The sequence below is a fragment of the Podarcis vaucheri genome (genome assembly GCF_965113315.1).
Source record: "Podarcis vaucheri genome assembly, chromosome: 13".
In the NCBI taxonomy this organism is placed as follows: Eukaryota; Metazoa; Chordata; class Lepidosauria; order Squamata; family Lacertidae; genus Podarcis; species Podarcis vaucheri.
This window is the reverse complement of record NC_138751.1, coordinates 12,547,866-12,568,300: the sequence shown is the minus strand read 5'-3', so window position 1 is coordinate 12,568,300 and position 20,435 is coordinate 12,547,866. Positions and strand designations below refer to the sequence as shown.

At 41.9% G+C, this 20,435-nt stretch overlaps 1 protein-coding gene across 1 annotated transcript; it reads left to right on the top strand.

Annotated features, from left to right (window-relative positions):
* Positions 1–1,930: 1,930 nt before the first annotated feature.
* Positions 1,931–13,694, top strand: LOC309516870 (vomeronasal type-2 receptor 26-like; the record flags this gene model as incomplete). The annotated part of the gene is made up of 4 exons (XM_082195821.1): positions 1,931–2,069; positions 8,828–9,055; positions 9,734–9,860; positions 12,796–13,694. Exons 2-4 carry the CDS (start codon positions 8,987–8,989, stop codon positions 13,692–13,694), a joined length of 1,095 nt encoding a protein of 364 aa, XP_082051947.1. The 5' UTR covers positions 1,931–2,069; positions 8,828–8,986.
* Between the last annotated feature and the right edge of the window lie 6,741 nt (positions 13,695–20,435).

Below are 20,435 nucleotides of genomic sequence, written 5' to 3'. Positions count from 1 at the left end.
GCTAAGGGTGCTGAGAGTTGTTAGGAGATTCCTGTTTCCTTCACAGAGCTACAATTCCCAGAGATCTTGTCAACCACAGAATTATTTGGGGGAAGATTGTTTCGAGTGGTGTAAGGTAAAGGTAAAGGGACCCCTGACCATTAGGTCCAGTTGTGGCCGACTCTGGGGTTGTGGTGCTCATCTCGCTTTATTGACCAAGGGAGCCGGCATACAGTTTCCAGGACATGTGGCCAGCATGACTAAGCCGCTTCTGGCGAACCAGAGCAGCGCACAGAAACGCCGTTTACCTTCCCGCTGGAGTGGTACCTATTTATCTACTTGCGCTTGATGTGCTTTCGAACTGCTAGGTTGACAGGAGCAGGGACCAAGGAATGGGAGCTCACCCCATCGTGGGGATTTGAACTGCCGACCTTCTGATCAGCAAGTCCTAGGCTCTGTGGTTTAACCTTCGAGTGGTGTAGTACTGCTTTAGATCAGGCATAGGCAAACTTGGCCCTCCAGATGTTTCGAGACTGGCAACCCAGTCAGATGGGTGTGGCATAATAATAATAATAAAATACAGTCAAACCATGGTTGTCAAACGTAATCCGTTCCAGAAGCCTATTTGGTTTACAAAACGTTCGACAACAGAATCACTGCTTCTAATTCATTGCAGGAGCTTCCTGCACTCAAGCAGAAACCATGTCGGATCTTAGGCTTCCAGAAAACATCTGAAAACTCAAGCATTTACTTCCGGGTTTTACTTCCCTAACCGAATCATTCAAAAACAGAGCCGTTCAGGAGCCAAGGTTTGACTGTACAATGATTTAAATAGAAATACCACACCCTCCAACATGTCAGAGGAAAATTGGGATGTGCGTCTTTTGGTGTCACGCTGCCGAAGTTTTGTCAGTGTGCTGAGAGGGGCAGGGGGCAGACAGCAGCACACTGACTGGTGGATGAGAGTCAAGAAGAGGGATGGATATAAAAATAGGAAAAGGTGTACAGTGGTAATACAACCTAAGCTTCTGGTAAACAGCTAAAGACTCCAAATCTCTATGGCTCAGAACTGTGCCACTCTGACTCTTAGCCATTCAATGATGAACCCCCGCCGCCTCCTCTTTTATGGCACACTTTTGTGCTGAGACAGCGGAAAGCCAGTTTTTCTTTTTCCCCTTTAAAATCATTTTTAATCAAAAAAATTCAACATAAAATACAAAAAAGGCCTACCTAATCTAAAGAGAAGGAAAGAATAAAGAGAGAGCCATAGAAAGCATTGAAGAATTGAATAAGATAACAAAGGAAGAAAAAATATATAACAGAAATAAAAGAAAAAGGTAAAAAGGATTTCCAACTATCCATCTGTTAGTTAAATATACAATAGTTCTTCAAAACAGTTAAATGTTCAGTCCAAATTAATATTCAGATGCTCCTCCTCTGTTAGGTAATTCGCAGTCTTTGATCCAGGGTGCTCCAGTTCATTATTCTTTTTCAGTGTGAAGTCCAAGTAAAATTCTCCAAATAATATTATAATAGTCTACAATAGTTCTCCTCTAGTCCCACGTCACAAGGTTACCTTCAATATTAGGGAACATTCAACCCGTCTTATTTACTCCAAGACTTCTTCACTGTGTTTATGTATTAGAGCACCAGTCCATAATTATTTGAGTATTATACAGCCCTTAATCCACACCCAAATCCATTTATCCTAGTCTCTTTTCATGACAACCTTACTTATCCGTCCTTACTTGAAAAATTCAAATTTCCAGTTTTTTGATCGGAGGCCGGGAGTGCCAGGAGTGGTGTTTGGTGTACTTCCACATTGGGGTGGGCAAGCATCAGGGAGAGGCAGGCAGGGGGCCAAGGGGAAACACCCACATTCTGTAGTTGTAATGAGAACATGCTGATGGAGGGGGGGCTGACATGATGGGGTAGCGTGGAAGACAGGCCTTCCCAACAATAGTGTTGCTGCAGGACAAGACAGGGCAGTAGTGAGATGGGGCAGGGCAAAGCTGGCACTCTTGACAGTTTGCCCGTGCAGCTGCAACCTTGCTGCTACTCTGCCCTATCCCACCTTCATCCAGATAAGGGTAAGCAAAGCTATTATTAGGGTGGCTCTGGACACTACCCTGCCTTGCCATCTGCTCTTGGAACACACAGTTTTGCTAAATCCTGTACTAAATCCTATACTGCAAACTGCCCTGTGTTCCTCAAAGGAAGGGTGGTATATAAAACAAACAAACAAACAAACAAAATAAATAAAAAAGGGAATCTTCCTCTTCCTCCTCCTCTTCTTCCTCTTCCTTCTTCCTTCTTCTTTCTCCTTCACTGATGAATTTTCCAAAGCAGTGAATTAAACAAGGCTGGGAATTAAAATAAAAACCCGTCCTCTTTTTAAATTATTGTTTTATTTTTATTACATGCTTAAATGTGGAGAAATGACAAAATGTCAGATATTTGCATAGTTCCCTCCACTTTTAGCTTGGAGAAGATATGAAGATAGCCGTCTTCAAATATCCCGAGGCCTGTCACATGGAAACTGGAGCAAGCTTGTTCTCTCCTGCTCTGGAGGGTAGGACTTGAACCAATAGCTTCAAGTTACAAGAAAGGAGATTCCAAATAAACATCTGGAAGAATTTTCTGAGAGTAGGAGCTGTTTGAAAATGGAACTGATTTCCTTGAGAGGTTGTGGACTCTCCTTCCTTGGAGGTTTTAAGCAGAGGTTGGGTGGCCATCTGTCATGGATGATCTAGTTGAGATTCCTGCATTGCAGGCGGTTAGACTGAATGACTGGGACACTTCCATAGTCAAAGCCAACAATTGCAACCTCTCATACACTCTCCTCATCTCCCTCTTGTTCTCCTTCCTTTGTGCTTTCCTAGTCATCGGTCGACCTGAGAAAGTGACATGTCTCCTTCGACAAACAGCTTTTGGCATCATCTTTTCAGTGGCAGTTTCTTGTGTATTGACAAAGACAATCATTGTGGTCCTTGCTTTCATGGTCACCAAACCAGGGTCCAGCATGAGGAAATGGGTGGGGAAACAAGAGGCCACCTCTATTGTTCTTTCCTGTTCCTTGATTCAAGCTGCTCTTTGTACTGTGTGGCTGTCAACCTCTCCCCCATTCCCAGATTTAGACATGTACTCAATGTGTTAATAATTGTTCTGCAATGTAATGAAGGGTCAGTCACCATGTTCTACTGTGTCTTGGGGTTTATGGGCTTGCTGGCCATTGTCAGCTTCTCTGTAGCCTTCCTAGCCAGGAAGTTACCTGACAGCTTTAATGAAGCCAAGTTTATCACCTTCAGCATGCTGGTATTTTGCAGTGTGTGGCTGTCCTTTGTTCCAACTTACTTAAGCACAAAAGGAAAATATTTGGTGGCTGTGGAGATCTTCTCCATCTTGGCCTCCAGTGCTGGGTTACTAGGCTGTATATTTTCACCTAAATGTTATATTATTATGGTGAAGCCTGAGTTGAATAGCAAGGAACAACTCAGAAGGAAGACTTGACATATCTAAAATTCAGGGTCCCTCATCCATGTCATATTTTAATTAGAAATGGGGTCTATGTTACTTCTGTGTTTTTTTTATTTCCTCAGCTAAATGCAAATGTAATTTAAGCTGTCAGTGCCATATAGGAGTAATCCTTTTAAAATCTGTGATAAATTCTTGTTAAATTCTCCTCACCAAATAAAATGCAAAGAGAGGAGGTGTGCATCTCTTAAAAGGGGTATTCCAGGGTGTGACGGCATGGGGTGAGGCCAGGAGGGACACACCTGTTTCATGCCTCTTGTTTAGTTACATGAGATGGTAAACCCATGAAACGTATGCCAGCAAAAATTGTCATGTAAGTAGACTCCAGTTCCCCATTATCATCACACTTTTGTAATGGGAGATGGGTGCTAGGAAAGACTTCTAAGTAGTGTGCCTCAGCCATTGCTGCCACTGTGGCAGCAGCGGCAGGTGATGTATTCTTTGGGTTCCAATTCTGCTTCCCCTGTGAATCCTGCCCTTCGAGGCACTTGCCTCACCTTGGCTCATGGGTGGGCTGGCCCTGACTCAACCAGAGCATCAAAGTAATGTTAAGGCTCTTAGTAATTTTATTGAAATACAGTTGATGAGGATTATAGCTTCATTGTTATTCTGATATGGCACAAGACTTGGTTTCAGCAAAAACTCTTTACACAGAGATGATAAAACTCTCACTTCAACACACAGCGGAATAAACTGATTCCCCATAGAATGGCTATTCTCTTTTCTTAAACCAGAAACCCACTCCCAGCCCCTTCCAGGAACTTTCATAATCTACGTTGCCTTTCCTAGCTAACCCATAATAAAGCCCTTTTCAGGTCCTAAAGTAATCCCTGTCTGAGCCATATCTGACAGTTAAGACCTATCTAAGGGCTTTCCAATTCCTATTTGATGGTTTAACTGTAAGAGTCTAACTTTTAACTCTCCATTCCTTCTTGACACACCAAAATAAAAATGCAATAATATTAATGAATGCATGCATGAATAAATAAACAAAACGAAAACTTTCAAGGCAACTGTGGTTTCTATTGTTGTACTCTTCTTTTGAATATCTCATTATACCGAAGTCTTTTACTCTGGATGTCACATAATCATACAATTGTACACTGGAAAGGGACCCCAGGGGTCAATCTGTCAGTCCATAGAGGCATCAGTATCTCTTGCCAATCCAGTGAGCTGGATTATAGTTTCTTCTGCAATGTCTCACAGCAAGTGTAATTCTGAATAGGTGATTATCTCCCTTATAATTATCCAATTAACTGTGATTACATGCTATTTCTTCAAGTCCCAAGTAATCATGAGTAAAAGTACAAGACAGTGTGAGTCTATAACTACCCCCTGGGCAACTCAGTGCTGGAAATTAAGAGGGTGAGGGCTTTGTAAATCTGACTGGACATTTCAGATGGTACAGTCTGAGTCACATATCATTCTGGGTGAGGCCGTTCAAATTAAGTTGTGAGACTCAGCACAGAACCCAGTAAGGTATAATGTGGAGGCAAGAGAATAGGTGTGGAGAAGGAATTCTGTCATGGAAGATAGTGGCATTTGCAGTTGTCCTTTTGCCTCTGGTGGCATTCAAGACGCCTGACATCAAATGCAAAGTCAGCAACTCTCTTCCTATTCTTCACAAGTTTTACCAGCCTGGAGACTTCATCATTGCCAGCATTATAGCTCAGATATATAGATTTTACATTCCACTAAGTTTCGCAAAGCGCCCTTCTAATGACATCTTTGAAGACACAGTGTAAGGCTTTCTTTCTTTTTTAAAAAAGTTATTTTGCAATGCCATGTATTTGCCCTAGCTACACCACATTACCCTTCGGTCTTGTGATGATCATGCTGTTTTATGCTTAGGAGTATTGAAGAATTTTCTGGTTGTAAGGAATAAACTGTGAGAGAGCAGTGACGGGAGTTAAAGATTAATTTTTAATTTTGGTCCTTATTGGTTTTAAGGCAATGGGGTGGAACAATATTTCATCATGCTTACCTAGATCAGAACCATTGTACTATAGTGTATTCGGTAATAATGCATTGAACTGAATGAAAGTATATGTCATATTTTGTAGTAAATACACTGTCATACTGCATGCAACTCTAATTGCAGGGTGGTGACCCAGATCTACCAGCATATCCTGGCCTTGATATTTGCTGTAAAGGAGATCAATGAAAACCCCCAGATTTTACCAAATGTCACCCTGGGTTTCCATATCTATAATAGCTATTTCACTGCAAAATGGACCTATCATGCCTCAATGGAACTCTTCTCTAGACTGGGCAAATCAGCCCCCAACTTCAAATGTGATATTCAGAACAATCCAGGAGCAGTCATTGGGGGACCTGTCTCTGAAGTCTGTCTCTACATGGCAGATATTCTGTCCATTTATAAGATTCCACAGGTAAGATGTAAGCGTGCAGGAAGAGAGGTTAACAAGCCATTTGCTCATCCCTTTCCTGGTACACTTTTCTTTTTATCAGTTTTATTTCCAATGTTTTTTTCCCCAGAAGCTCCAACAATAAAGTATTTGAGGTTCCTGAGATTTTTCTGTAGCAGGTTCAGGGTCTGCCTTTTTCTCAGTGTCTCTGTACTTAGATCTTGCAGCAAGATCATGTTGTTGTTGTTGTTGTTGTTGTTGTTGTTGTTGTTGTTGTTGTTGTTGTTGTTTTATACACATCCCCCACTTTCACATTGACGGCTTTCGTAAATTTGCCATTAATGAAAAATCTGTCAAAGCAAATAATAATATCATGGGAAAATACTGCATTTTTATTTGTTTTGTTGGGAGCTAGATGACAATGAACAATTTTTATGTCTGACTATTAGGAGGACTTCTGGCATTTCTGTTGTCCATCACGTTGGTAAGAAATTTATTATATCTGCAGGGTCTCAGAATTTTAAATTCAAAGACGTCTCCTATTTTCTTTGTCATCAAGTAAGTTAGTTAATGGTTTCTGACATTGTAGAAGGATTGTGTGTTTTTTCACACTCAGTTCTGTAGCTGCATTTGGAATGTTTCCTATTTTTTGTGTTTTCTGGGTTAATTGTTCTAGATGATTTTTAATAGCAGTAAAGGCTTTTCCTAACTCTGAAAATAAGAAGTGTGGATTTTGTACTTTGCCATTAACTGCTTCCATCATTGTTGTTGCAGAGGTGATCTGTGTTCAGCTTTCTCTTCCTTGGCGACTATTTTGTGCACATTGTTCACAATCTATTTCTCTGTATAAGATTATAGCAAAACTTACAGGAAGAGGAGACTCATATTTTTGATGTTTGATGTATTGGTTGGCAAGAACAAATAAATCCTTAGAAAGAGTTAAAGTTTTGTTTCATTTGATGAAATCAGTTATAAAGACAGGAGTCAGAGCTACTTAGCCAAAGTCTGGTAGTACTAGATTTAAATTAAGCAGGAGAGCAAAGGAGAAAGAATTCTTTTCCTATCAGACAGCTTGTTGAACATTAATATATGCCATTCAAGAACTCAAAATAGAGCAGAGAAATTAAATCAAGGGAAAACTAATGCCTTAAAGGGAGCATAGGGACAGATTGTGGGAGTGTCAGGGGAGTGTCAGTGAAGCCAGTCTGCTACAAAAGCAATGGTCGGAGTGTCATATTGATTCCACCAAGATATTTGGAGTGTACAGACCTCACTGCTGTCTCACCCCTTCCACTCACCTTTCCAAAACATCAATGAATCTCTGAACACACTTGCCCTACCCTGCTGGCCACTGTTGGCAGCATCATATGTCTTCCCTAGAGAAATTATATGTGATTGGTACCAACCCCCCTTAACTTTTTTTAATTTCCATTAGATCATGTATTGCTCTGCTGCGGCACTAGATAAGAAAACCCAAGCTGCTTTCTATTACAAAGTGTTCCCAGATTTGAAGCTTCAATATAAGGCAATTCTCTGGTTACTGCTATATTTCAAGTGGACATGGACTGGGATTATTTCTGGACAAAATGATAATGGAGAGAGGTTTGAACATAATATTATTTCCATGTTTGCCCAGAGAGGTATTTGCTTTGATTTCATAGTGAGAATTCCCAGAATGTCTTTTTTAAGTGATTTTGATGACTTGATGGGAGAGGTATTTGAAATGAATGAAATTATTATGAGGAGCACTGTCAATGCATTGGTCATTCATGGTGAGATCGAGACCATGATCATCCTGAGGATTTTTCCCAGGGCTTCAGCATATGATCTTATATCAACAAAGAGAAATAGTAAGGTGTGGATTATGACAGGCGAGATAGATTTCACTTCCATTCCTGTTCAAAGAGATTGGGACATAGACTTCCTCCATGGTGCTATATCTTTTGCCATTCACTCCAGTGAGGTTGTAGGATTCCATAAATTTCTTCAGGTGAGAAACCCCACCTCGGAGAAAGCAGATGGCTTTGTTAGAGTCTTCTGGGAACAGGTCTTTGGGTGTTTGTTCCCCAACTCCATGGTAGACCTACAGGATGAAGACCTCTGCAGTGGAGAGGAGAAGCTGGAGACTCTTCCTGCCTCTGTTTTTGAAATGAGCATGACTGGCCACAGCTACAGTGTCTTCACAGCTGCCTATGTGGTTGCACATGCTTTGCATGCCATGCATTCAAGTAGCTTCAAAAAAAGAATGAAAGTGGATGAAGGAGTAAAATTCAAGAATGAACAGTTATGGAAGGTAATGTTCTGAGCAAGCTAAAAGTGGAGTAGAAATGGTGATGGGTCAGTCCAAAGGTTTCCCAAGGCAGCCAACATGATACCTGTGCTCAATCAGGACATTATGACAACAGGTCACTCCCAACAATCTGGTGTTCAGAGGCACGATGCCCCTTTTTCTGGAGCAAGTATATAGTCATTGTGGCTAATAGATATAGATATCCAATTTCTTCCTTGACTTTGTCTAATCTCCACTGCTCACCAGATGCAAAGGAATAAACAGAGAATCTAGATTCTTTGGAAAGTCCAAAAGGTGATAATGATAAGCATGGAACAAGCTTTTTTTTGTGCTTCTGCCCTGCACCACGTCACGGTTGTAAATGTAGTAGTGGCTATACTATTCTGACCTGCTCCACTGCTGCCCAGTCACTTCCTTCATTAGTACCACTGTTACATTTTATTATTGTATTTTAGTAGTGTATCTGTTCATTGTTGTACGTATCTCTCATTGTTCCAGCAAGGGCTCTTTCCCTCTCCATATCTTTTTTTACTTGGTATAAAGCTTTTATACAGTTCAGTATACAAGTGGGAATGATGATCAGTCTTTTGTATATCCTTATGCATTGGCTTTCTTTTATTTTCTTTTTTGTTCTATCCATTTTTTTTCTAAACAGCTCAACCACTTTGTTAAAAGCATCTCATTTAATAATAGTGATGGGGGGAAAGTTTCCTTCAACCAAAATGGAGAGTTAGAGTCTGGATTTGATATTATAAACTGGGTTACATTTCCAAACCAGTCCTTTCGGAGGGTGAAAGTTGGAAAGATCGACCCCATGGCTCCCCAAGAAGAAGTGTTCAGCATTTGTGAAGAAGCCATTGTGTGGCCCAGCAGGTTTAACCAGGTGAGATAAATTCATATTTTGTAGCCTATCCAGCACTTCTAAAATGATTTGTGGTTCAGATACTGACCTAGCTCTCTGCTATGTTCGCCCATGTGCTCAGTGCAGGAGTGAGGGCTTGGGTGTGCAGATCTTCCATGTTTTGCCAGTTAAGTGACACTCATTACATCCACTATTGCACTACTACCACCAAATTTACTACTTGGAAAAAAATAAAACTTGATAAATTTACAGAGGGTCATATTCATGTGGGGGAAGGCAGCATAAGGGTTCCTTCTATCACGATGGGGCTTGCTTGTTTCCTTCCCTACCCAAAATTGTAAAATATGGCTCTGCTTTCCTTTGGACCACATCAATGAGGTCGGCAAGGGTGTCTTTTTGTCATGGCAACCCAGTGCTCGATGCACAATGCCCAGGTTTCGTACTGCTAATGTATCAGTTCAACTTCTCCCCCAGAGGTGCACTGCATTGGATGACAATAACAACAAAAGTTGCCTCCAACTGTGGAGAAGAACCAAAGCCATCAGGGCAAGTAGCCCTTGATTGCCCTTTCCTACTTGTCTCTTGCCTCTTCCACCATACTGTAAAAGGAGATAGTTCAGCAAGTTAACAGAATATAATACATTGTGGATATACAATATTGCAAAATAGAAAACATTATCCTCTTACATTTTTGGACAGGCACAGCCCCTTTCTCTTTGCAATGCCAATTGTCCTTTGAGTTTTCAAAAAACAAAGAAGGAAGGGAAACCGTTTTGCTGCTATGATTGCATTATATGTCCAGAAGGGAAGATTTCCAACCAGACAGGTAAGAGACATCATGTAAAGAGCCTTTAAAACATACTAACACTAATATATTCTGACACTCCCATCCCTTGTGGTTTTCAGTTATTCAGACAATTCAGGAAAGTTGTTCAGAATTCAGTGAAGGTTGTGGTTCCTGATATGAGGATACAGCATGATATATTCAATAATATCAGTCCAAGCCATTGACAACTGGTAATTATGTACAATATATATATATACCAAGCAAAACTATCAAATCTACTCCAAGACCCTACCTACCAACCTATAAAAACAGATCCCACCACCTATCTGGAAAAAACCACCAAATCCAAAATAAAAGCCTCTCCTATCAGTGAAGAAATCCAGCTAAGAATCATCCCCAGAGAAAAATCATCCAGATGCCCCAAACTCTACGGTCTCCCCAAGATACACAAAGAAGGAACACCACTCAGACCAATAGTCAGCTCCATAGGCTCACCTCTACAAAATCTCGCTAAATTTCTCACTAAGCAACTTCAGCCCTATGCAGAATCCATCGCTTCACACGTTACTAACTCCTTCCAGTTCATAGAAACAATAAAGAAGCAATACCTACATCCCGATGACCTTCTTGTGAGCTTCGATGTTGTATCTCTCTTCACTCAAGTACCCATTAATGAAGCCTTGACAGCCATCCAAAACAAATACAATCCCCCCAAATACATCCTGGACCTGACCAACCACTGCCTAACCAACACGTACTTCATCCACAATGGACAAAGATACAAACAGATAGAAGGAGCACCTATGGGATCACCCCTCTCACCGGTCATTGCAAATTTGTACATGGAACACTTTGAAACCAATGCTTTAGACAAGTCAGAACACAAACCCAAACTTTGGCTCAGATATGTTGACGACACCTTTGTAATTTGGCCACACGGGAAAGAAAAACTAGATAGCTTCCTCACACATCTCAACAGCCTACACCCCAAAATACAATTCACTATGGAAATAGAAGACAACAACCAACTCCCCTTTCTTGACGTCCTAATCTACAAAAAACCTGATGGCTCCCTAGGACACACTATCTACCGGAAGAAAACACACACCAACCGCTACTTACATGCACAATCACACCACCACCCTGCACAAATAAACTCCGTAGCCAAGACTCTCATCTCCAGAACCAAACGCCTGGCTGACAAAGACCACTTGACAACTGAGTTACAGAATCTCTCAAATGTGTTAATCGCCAATGGATACCAGAAAAACAGGGTTACGAAGCTAATCCAAAAAGAAACACCCCCCAAAAACCAAGACACAGAAGAAAACAATGGCATGGCCCTCCTTCCTTATATCAAGGGCACTACAGACAAAATTAGCAAAATCCTCCATAAACACAATATCAAAACAGCCTTCTGCACCAACCAAAAAATAGCCAATATCCTCAGAAACCCAAAAGACAAAATCCAGCTGGAAAACCAAGGGGTCTATGAAATACCCTGCAAAGTCTGCCCAGCCACGTACATTGGACAAACAAACAGACGAATAAATGCACGTATCGCAGAACACAAGAATGCCGTCAAAAAAGAAGAAAAAACTTCCTCTCTTTTCCAACACATGAAAGAAACAGGACACGAAATTAATTTTGCAGATTCCAAATTGCTCTTTAACATGGAACATCACCACAAGAGAATAATCATGGAAGCCATTGAGATAGAGAAACACCCTCACAACATGAACAAGCGTGACGACACGTCCCGCCTGCCAGACATCTGGAAATTAGCCCTCCCCACAAAAACCGACACCAGAACCAGAGGCACACAGAACGCCGTCACCAATCAACCACACCAGACCCAAACCCAGACCCTCTCCACAGACATATTACAGACTCCATCCAGTAGCCAAACTATAGTGGCACCTCCGGATGCTGCACCCCCCTGCAATCCCTACACAGATCTGGCTGGCACAAGGCACAAAATCACAGCTCGCCCCTATACACGAAGCCAAGCCAGAGCACAACTAAATGCAGCACAGCCATCTTCTCAGAAAAACTCTTCACAAGCTCAAGAGGTCAAGACACGAAAGCTTTAGCAACTAATCTACACTTAATGACCCACCCAGTGGTATTCAGAATATCACTCATGAAATCACCCAAGATATCCCTCAAGTAATTAAGGAACAAAAGAAGAAAAGGCACACTAATCTAGGAACTTCCTCCCTGCCCAGAACGTTGGAGGCTATACACCACACCCCTCAACAGTATTTATAGGAACTCAAACACCAGATTCTGCTCTGTTCCAGTAACAAGAAGCCGAAAGCACCAGCCTGAAGATGACGAGTGAGACCTCGTCGAAACGTCGCCCAGACACCCCGACTCTTACACGGGAAGACACCCGAAGACACCAAAACCTGCATTCCTGTACCCGTGAAAATCTACGAAAGCATATATATATATATATATATATATATATATATATATATATATATGTACAATATATATATATATGAGAAATGAATCACCACTCAGATGATGGAGGTATCAAAAGTTTAAAAAACAGAAACCTTCAGAGATATGAAAGAACCTTAAGCCTTTCTTAAATGCAAGACCCAAGAATCATGTTTCCAAATTCAGAGAAGCGCTAAAACTGAAATACAACCTTGCTCCAGTCGACATATTAGAATGGGAAGTTCAAATCATGTTGGGATGTTAAAAAATGTGAACAAGTAAAATCTGCTAGAATCCTGACGGTAAATGATAACATTGAGCTTCAGAAGTTGAGTTAGGTCCTAACATCTGGGGGTGGGTGGGAATTGAATATTGTATGTTGCTAATAATATAATTACATGAAAAGTGTGCCAAATTGTTTTTTTCCATATTTCAACATGGCAAACCCTTATTTAAGGTTTAATTTTCATTTTGATCATTTTAGTATTACGCATGTAGTGGTGCTCCTATGGCATTTCTTTTTCAGACATGGATGAATGCTTTCAGTGCCCACCAGATCATTACCCAAATGTGGAAAAGGATTCTTGCCTGCCAAAGAACATACAATTCTTGTCTTATGGAGAACCACTGGGAATCTCTTTGGCCTGTTTTGCTCTTTCCTTGTCGTTCCTTACAGCTTTGGTGCTTTGGATTTTCATTAAGCACCGGGAAACTCCCATAGTCAAAGCCAACAACCGCAACCTCTCCTACACTCTCCTCATCTCCCTCTTGTTTGCTTTCCTTTGTGCTCTTCTATTCATCGGTCGACCTGAGAAAGTGACATGTCTCCTTCGACAAACAGCTTTTGGCATCATCTTTTCAGTGGCAGTTTCTTGTGTGTTGACAAAGACAATCATTGTGGTCCTTGCTTTCATGGTCACCAAACCAGGGTCCAGCATGAGGAAATGGGTGGGAAAACAACAGGCCACCTTCATTGTTCTTTCCTGTTCCTTGATTCAGGCTGCTCTTTGTACTGTGTGGCTGGCAACGTCTCCCCCATTTCCAGCTTTAGACATGCACTCAATGAGTAAAGAAATTGTTCTGGAATGTAATGAAGGGTCAGTCACCATGTTCTACTGTGTCTTGGGGTTTATGGGCCTGCTGGCCATTGTCAGCTTCTCTGTAGCCTTCCTAGCCAGGAAGTTACCTGACAGCTTTAATGAAGCCAAGTTTATCACCTTCAGCATGCTGGTATTTTGCAGTGTGTGGCTGTCCTTTGTTCCAACTTACTTAAGCACAAAAGGAAAATATATGGTGGCTGTGGAGATCTTCTCCATCTTGGCCTCCAGTGCTGGTTTACTAGGCTGTATATTTTCACCAAAATGTTATATTATTGTAGTGAAGCCTGAATTGAATAGCAAGGAGCAACTCAGAAGGAAGAATTGACATATCTAAAATTCAGGGTCCCTCATCCATGTCATATTTTAATTAGAAATGGGGTCTATGTTACTTCTGTAGTTTTTATATTCCTCAGCTAAATGCAAATGTAAGTTTAACTGTTCGTGCCATATTGGAGTAATCCTTTTCAAATCTGTGATATATTCTTGTTCAATTCTCCTCACCAAATGTAATGCAGAGAGGGAAGGTGTGCATCTCTTAAAAGGGGTATTCCAGGGTGTGGCGGCATGGGGTGAGACCAGGAGGGACACACCTGTTTCATGCTTCTTGATTAGTTACATGAGCTGGTAAACCCACGAAATTCATGCCACCAAAAATTGTCATGTAAGTAGACTCCAGTTCCCCATTATCGTCACACTTTTGTAAGGTGCGGAGGTTGCTGTGAGAGAGGTGGCAGATCTGACCTCTAAGGAGTGTGCCTCAGCCATTGCTGCCACTGTGGCAGCAGTGGCAGGTGATGCATTCTTTGGGTTCCAATTCTGCTTCCCCTGTGAATCCTACCCTTCGAGGCACTTGCCTCACCTTGCCTCATGGGTGGGCTGGCCCTGACTCAACCAGAGCATCAAAGTAATGTTAAGGCTCTTAGTAATTTTATTGAAATACACTTGAAGAGGATTATAGCTTCATTGTTATTCTGATATGGCACAAGACTTAGTTTCAGCCAAAAACTCTTTACAGACAGGTGATAAAACTCTCACTTCAACACACAGTGGAAAAAACTGATTCCCCATAGAATGGCTATTCTCTTAAACCAGAAACCCACTCCCAGCCCCTTCCAGGAACTTTCATAATCTACGTTGCCTTTCCTAGCTAACCCACAATAAAGCCCTTTTCAGGTCCTAGTGGTTAAGAGCGGTAGTCTCGTAATCTGGGGAACCGGGTTCGCGTCTCTGCTCCTCCACATGCAGCTGCTGGGTGACCTTGGGCCAGTCACACTTCTCTGAAGTCTCTCAGCCCCACTCACCTCACAGAGTGTTTGTTGTGGGGGAGGAAGGGAAAGGAGATTGTTAGCCGCTTTGAGACTCCTTAAAGGGAGTGAAAGGCGGGATATCAAATCCAAACTCTTCTTCTTCTTCTTCTTCTTCTTCTTCTTCTTCTTCTTCTTCTTCTTCTTCTTCTTAAGTAATCCCTGTCTGAGCCATATCTGACAGTTAAGACCTATCTAAGGGCTTTCCAATTCCTATTTGATGGTTTAACTGTAAGAGTCTAACTTTTAACTCTCCATTCCTTCTTGACACACCAAAATAAAAATGCAATAATATTAATGAATGCATGCATGAATAAATAAACAAAACGAAAACTTTCAAGGCAACTGTGGTTTCTATTGTGGTACTCTTCTTTTGAATATCTCATTATACCGAAGTCTTTTACTCTGGATGTCACATAATCATACAATTGTGCACTGGAAAGGGACCCCAGGGGTCAATCTGTCAGTCCATAGAGGCATCAGTATCTCTTGCCAATCCAGTGAGCTGGATTATAGTTTCTTCTGCAATGTCTCACAGCAAGTGTAATTCTGAATAGGTGATTATCTCCCTTATAATTATCCAATTAACTGTGATTACATGTGTCAGAGCTGCTAGCCGGCAATACTGTATAAAAGTCTTTATTGCGTTACAGTTTCCATTTTCAAGCCGCAGCGTGCAGCTCTACGTCTTAGAGGCTAGACCGGCGAAGCTCCGTCTGAGTCTCCGCCCCCTGTACACCAACTTAATACCCTAGCCTTACTCCACCTCTTCCGTCTTTCCTTTCTTCTCTGGGTCCCTCTGCCCCCCCTGGGTCTCTTCCTTCCTCGACTCTTCTGACGCTGACCCCCCGGACCCTTCTCCCTCCTTGCGGCGGGCTTTGGGACCCAGCTCCCTTTCCGGGCTGCTTACTGTGCCGCCTTCCTGTGTATTTGAACTTGGCGCGCACGCCCAACCTTCCACCTTCCTCTTGACCGTTTCCTCACTCCCCGACGGAGGTGTGGCCAGTCCTGACTCATGCTCTCCCTCCTGCTGCGAGCTGCCGGATCCCGATACCTGGCACCCTTCCTCCCTACTGCGCTCTGTTGGGGAAGCTGGCCCCGATTTCCAACTGCTGCTCTCTGAGTCCCCTCTGGTCCCTTCTTCCTGGGGCGTCCCCCTAGGTCCCCCCTTTGCTTTGACCACTGGCGCTCCTTTCTGTGAATCTTCTGATTCACTGGAAAGACTCGGAGATCTCGGGCCGCTGTCCTCGCTCATATCTCCTTCTGATTCCTTCCCCTCGCTCTCTGTTTCCTCCCTTTCCTGTGCCTCTGCTCCTGAACCCCTGACAACATGCTATTTCTTCTTCAAGTCCCAAGTAATCATGAGTAAAAGTACAAGACAGTGTGAGTCTATAACTACCCCCTGGGCAACTCAGTGCTAGAAATTAAGAGGGTGAGGGCTTTGTAAATCTGACTGTGGACATTTCAGATGGTACAGTCTGAGTCACATATCATTCTGGGTGCGGCCGTTCAAATTAAGTTGTGAGACTCAGCACGGAACTCAGTAAGGTATAATGTGGAGGCAAGAGAATAGGTGTGGAGAAGGAATTCTGTCATGGAAGATAGTGGCATTTGCAGTTGTCCTTTTGCCTCTGGTGGCATTCAAGACGCCTGACATCAAATGCAAAGTCAGCAACTGTCTTCCTATTCTTCACAAGTTTTACCAGCCTGGAGACTTCATCATTGCCAGCATTATAGCTCAGATATATAGATTTTACATTCCACTAAGTTTCGCAAAGCACCCTTCTAATGACATCTTTGAAGACACAGTGTAAGGCTTTCTTTATTTTTTAAAAAAGTTATTTTGCAATGCCATGTATTTGCCCTAGCTACACCACATTACCCTTCGGTCTTGTGATGATCATGCTGTTTTATGCTTAGGAGTATTGAAGAATTTTCTGGTTGTAAGGAATAAACTGTGAGAGAGCAGTGACGGGAGTTAAATATTAATTTTTAATTTTGGTCCTTATTGGTTTTAAGGCAATGGAGTGGAACCATATTTCATCATGCTTACCTAGATCAGAACCATTGTACTATAGTGTATTCGGTAATAATGCATTGAACTGAATGAAAGTATATGTCATATTTTGTAGTAAATACACTGTCATACTGCATGCAACTCTAATTGCAGGGTGGTGACCCAGATCTACCAGCATATCCTGGCCTTGATATTTGCTGTAAAGGAGATCAATGAAAACCCCCAGATTTTACCAAATGTCACCCTGGGTTTCCATATCTATAATAACTATTTCACTGCAAAATGGACCTATCATGCCTCAGTGGAACTCTTCTCTAGACTGGGCAAATCAGCCCCCAACTTCAAATGTGATATTCAGAACAATCCAGGAGCAGTCATTGGGGGACCTGTCTCTGAAGTCTGTCTCTACATGGCAGATATTCTGTCCATTTATAAGATTCCACAGGTAAGATGTAAGCGTGCAGGAAGAGAGGTTAACAAGCCATTTGCTCATCCCTTTCCTGGTACACTTTTCTTTTTATCAGTTTTATTTCCAATGTTTTTTTCCCCAGAAGCTCCAACAATAAAGTATTTGAGGTTCCTGAGATTTTGCTGTAGCAGGTTCAGGGTCTGCCTTTTTCTCAGTGTCTCTGTACTTAGATCTTGCAGCAAGATCATGTTGTTGTTGTTGTTGTTGTTGTTGTTGTTGTTGTTTTATACACATTCCCCACTTTCACATTGACGGCTTTCGTAAATTTGCCATTAATGAAAAACCTGTCAAAGCAAATAATAATATCATGGGAAAATACTGCATTTTTATTTGTTTTGTTGGGAGCTAGATGGCAATGAACAATTTCTATGTCTGACTATTATGAGGACTTCTGGCATTTTTGTTGTCCATCATGTTAGTAAGAAATTTATTATATCTGCAGGGTCTCAGAATTTTAAATTCAAAGACGTCTCCTATTTTCTTTGTCATCAAGTAAGTCAGTTAATGGTTTCTGACATTGTGTGTTTTTTCACACTCAGTTCTGTAGCTTCGTTTGGAATGATTCCTAATTTTGTGTTTTCTGGGTTAATTGTTCTAGATGAATTTTAATAAAAATAAAGGCTTTTCCTCATTCTGCAAATAAGAAGTGTAGTTTTTGTACTTTGTCATTAACTGCTTGCATCATCGCTGTTGCAGAAGTGATCTCTCTGTGTTCAGCTTTCTCTTCCTTGGAGACCATTTTATGCACATTGTTCACAATCTATTTCTCCGCATAAGATTATAGCAAATTTTACAGGAAGAGGACACTCATATTTTTAATGTTTGATGTATTTGTTGGCAAGAACAAACAAATCCTTAGAAAGAACTCAAAATACAGCAGAGAAATTAAATCAAGGCAAAACTAATGCCTTAAAGAGAGCATACGGACAGATTGTGTCACAAACGACATAGCAGACTTTCCCCTTTTATTACAAAAGCTGCTTAAATTTGCAACTTGGAAAGAAAGTGCACTGTACAAACCTTGCAGCTGCCTCACTCCTTCCACTCACCTTTCCAAAACACCACATAATCACTGAACACTACTGGCAGCATCATATGTCTTCCCTAGAGAAATTATATGGGATTGGTCCTCTCCCCCCCTTAACTTTTTAAAATTTCCATTAGATCATCTATTGCTCTGCTGCGGCCCTAGATAAGAAAACCCAAGCGGTTTTCTATTACCAAGTGCTCCCAGATTTGAAGCTTCAATATAAAGCAATTCTCTGGATATTGCTATATTTCAAGTGGACATGGATTGGGCTTATTTCTGGGCAAGATGATAATGGAGAGAAGTTTGAACATAATATTATTCCCATGATTGCCGAGAGAGGTATCTGCTTTGATTTCATAATGAGAATTCCCAAAATGTCTTTTACAAATGATTTTGATGACGTGATGGGAGAGGTATTTGAAATGAATGAAATTATTGTGAGGAGCACTGTCAATGCATTGGTCATTCATGGTGAGATTGAGACCATGATCATCCTGAGGATATTTTCCAGGGCTTCAGCATATGAGCTTATATCAACAAAGAGAACTGGTAAGGTCTGGATCATGATGGCTCAGATGGATTTCATTTCCATTCCCCTCCAAAGGGATTGGGACATAGACTTCCTCCATGGCGCTATATCCTTTGCCATTCACTCCAGTGAGGTTGTAGGATTCCATAAATTTCTTCAGGTGAGAAACCCCACCTCAGAGAAAGCAGATGGCTTTGTTAGAGTCTTCTGGGAACAGGTCTTTGGGTGTTACTTCCCCAAGTCCATGAATGAAGTCCAACAGGATGAAGACCTCTGCAGTGGAGAGGAGAAGCTGGAGACTCTTCCTGCCTCTGTTTTTGAAATGAGCATGACTGGAAACAGCTACAGTGTCTTCACAGCTGCCTATGTGGTTGCACATGCTTTGCATGCCATGCATTCAACTAGACGCAAAGGCAGAATGATAGTGGATGAAGGAGTAAAACTTTCAAATCAAGAGTTGTGGAAGGTAATGTATTGAATATAGCTTTGGGACACCCTGAAATAGAGGTTTTTTGCAATAGAGTTCTCCCACACCCCCCCCCAATGCCTGGTATGCAGAGGCATGATGTCTCTGTTTCTGGGGAAGGAATATACCGTAACTGCCTTGAATACTAGATTTTGTTATGTCTCCATGAATTTGTCCAAGCCCCAGGGCTCAGGAGATAGAAATGAGTAGAAAAAGAACTCTGTGGAAGTTGCAAAGGACCTGATGATGAGCAGGGATTATTTTATTTTATTTTTTGATGTCCCTGCCTTCCACCACAGCAGGTGTGAATGATACAGCTGTGGATGCAGTGGCGGCTATTCTTCCCTGTCTTATTCTGCTGCTGCCCTGCCAGGGTTAAAATTGCTTTACTAATTACTAGCTCAATGTGGCAAATGCACATCTTCCACTCTCTCTATCCATGATTACCAGGCATAAAGCTTTGCAAGGGTTCTGTAACCAAGTGGGAATGATCACCAACCTTTTAACATATCATTAAGAATTGCCTTTGTTTAATTTTATTTATCCCCATCCCTTTTTCTTTAGCTCAACCACTTTGTTAAGATGATTGCATTTAATAATAGTGGTGGGGAAAAGGTTTCCTTCAATGGAAAAGGAAAGCTAGAGACCGGATTTGATATTATAAACTGGCTCACATATATATATATATATATATATATATATATATATACACACACACATACACACACACACACACACACACACGTGTGTGTGTGTGTGTGTGTGTGTGTGTGTGTAAAGGTACCCCTGCCCGTACGGGCCAGTCTTGACAGACTCTAGGGTTGTGCGCTCATCTCACTCTAGAGGCCGGGAGCCAGCACTGTCCGGAGACATTTCCGGGTCACGTGGCCAGCGTGACGAAGCTGCATCTGGCGAGCCAGCACAGCACACAGAACGCCGTTTACCTTCCCGCTAGTAAGCGGTCCCTATTTATCTACTTGCACCCGAGGGTGCTTTTGAACTGCTAGGTTGGCAGGCGCTGGGACCGAGCGACGGGAGCGCACCCCGCCGCGGGGATTCGAACCGCTGAACTTTCGATCGGCAAGTCCTAGGCGCTAAGGCTTTAACCCACAGTGCCACCCGCGTCCCCCACATATATTTACAAAATGTAACATGTGATGGGTTAAAGTGGCATAAGAGTGCTTTACAAATATGGTGTGAATGTAAGGAATGTAAGGAGAGTGAACATATTTCATTACATGTGTCTGCAGC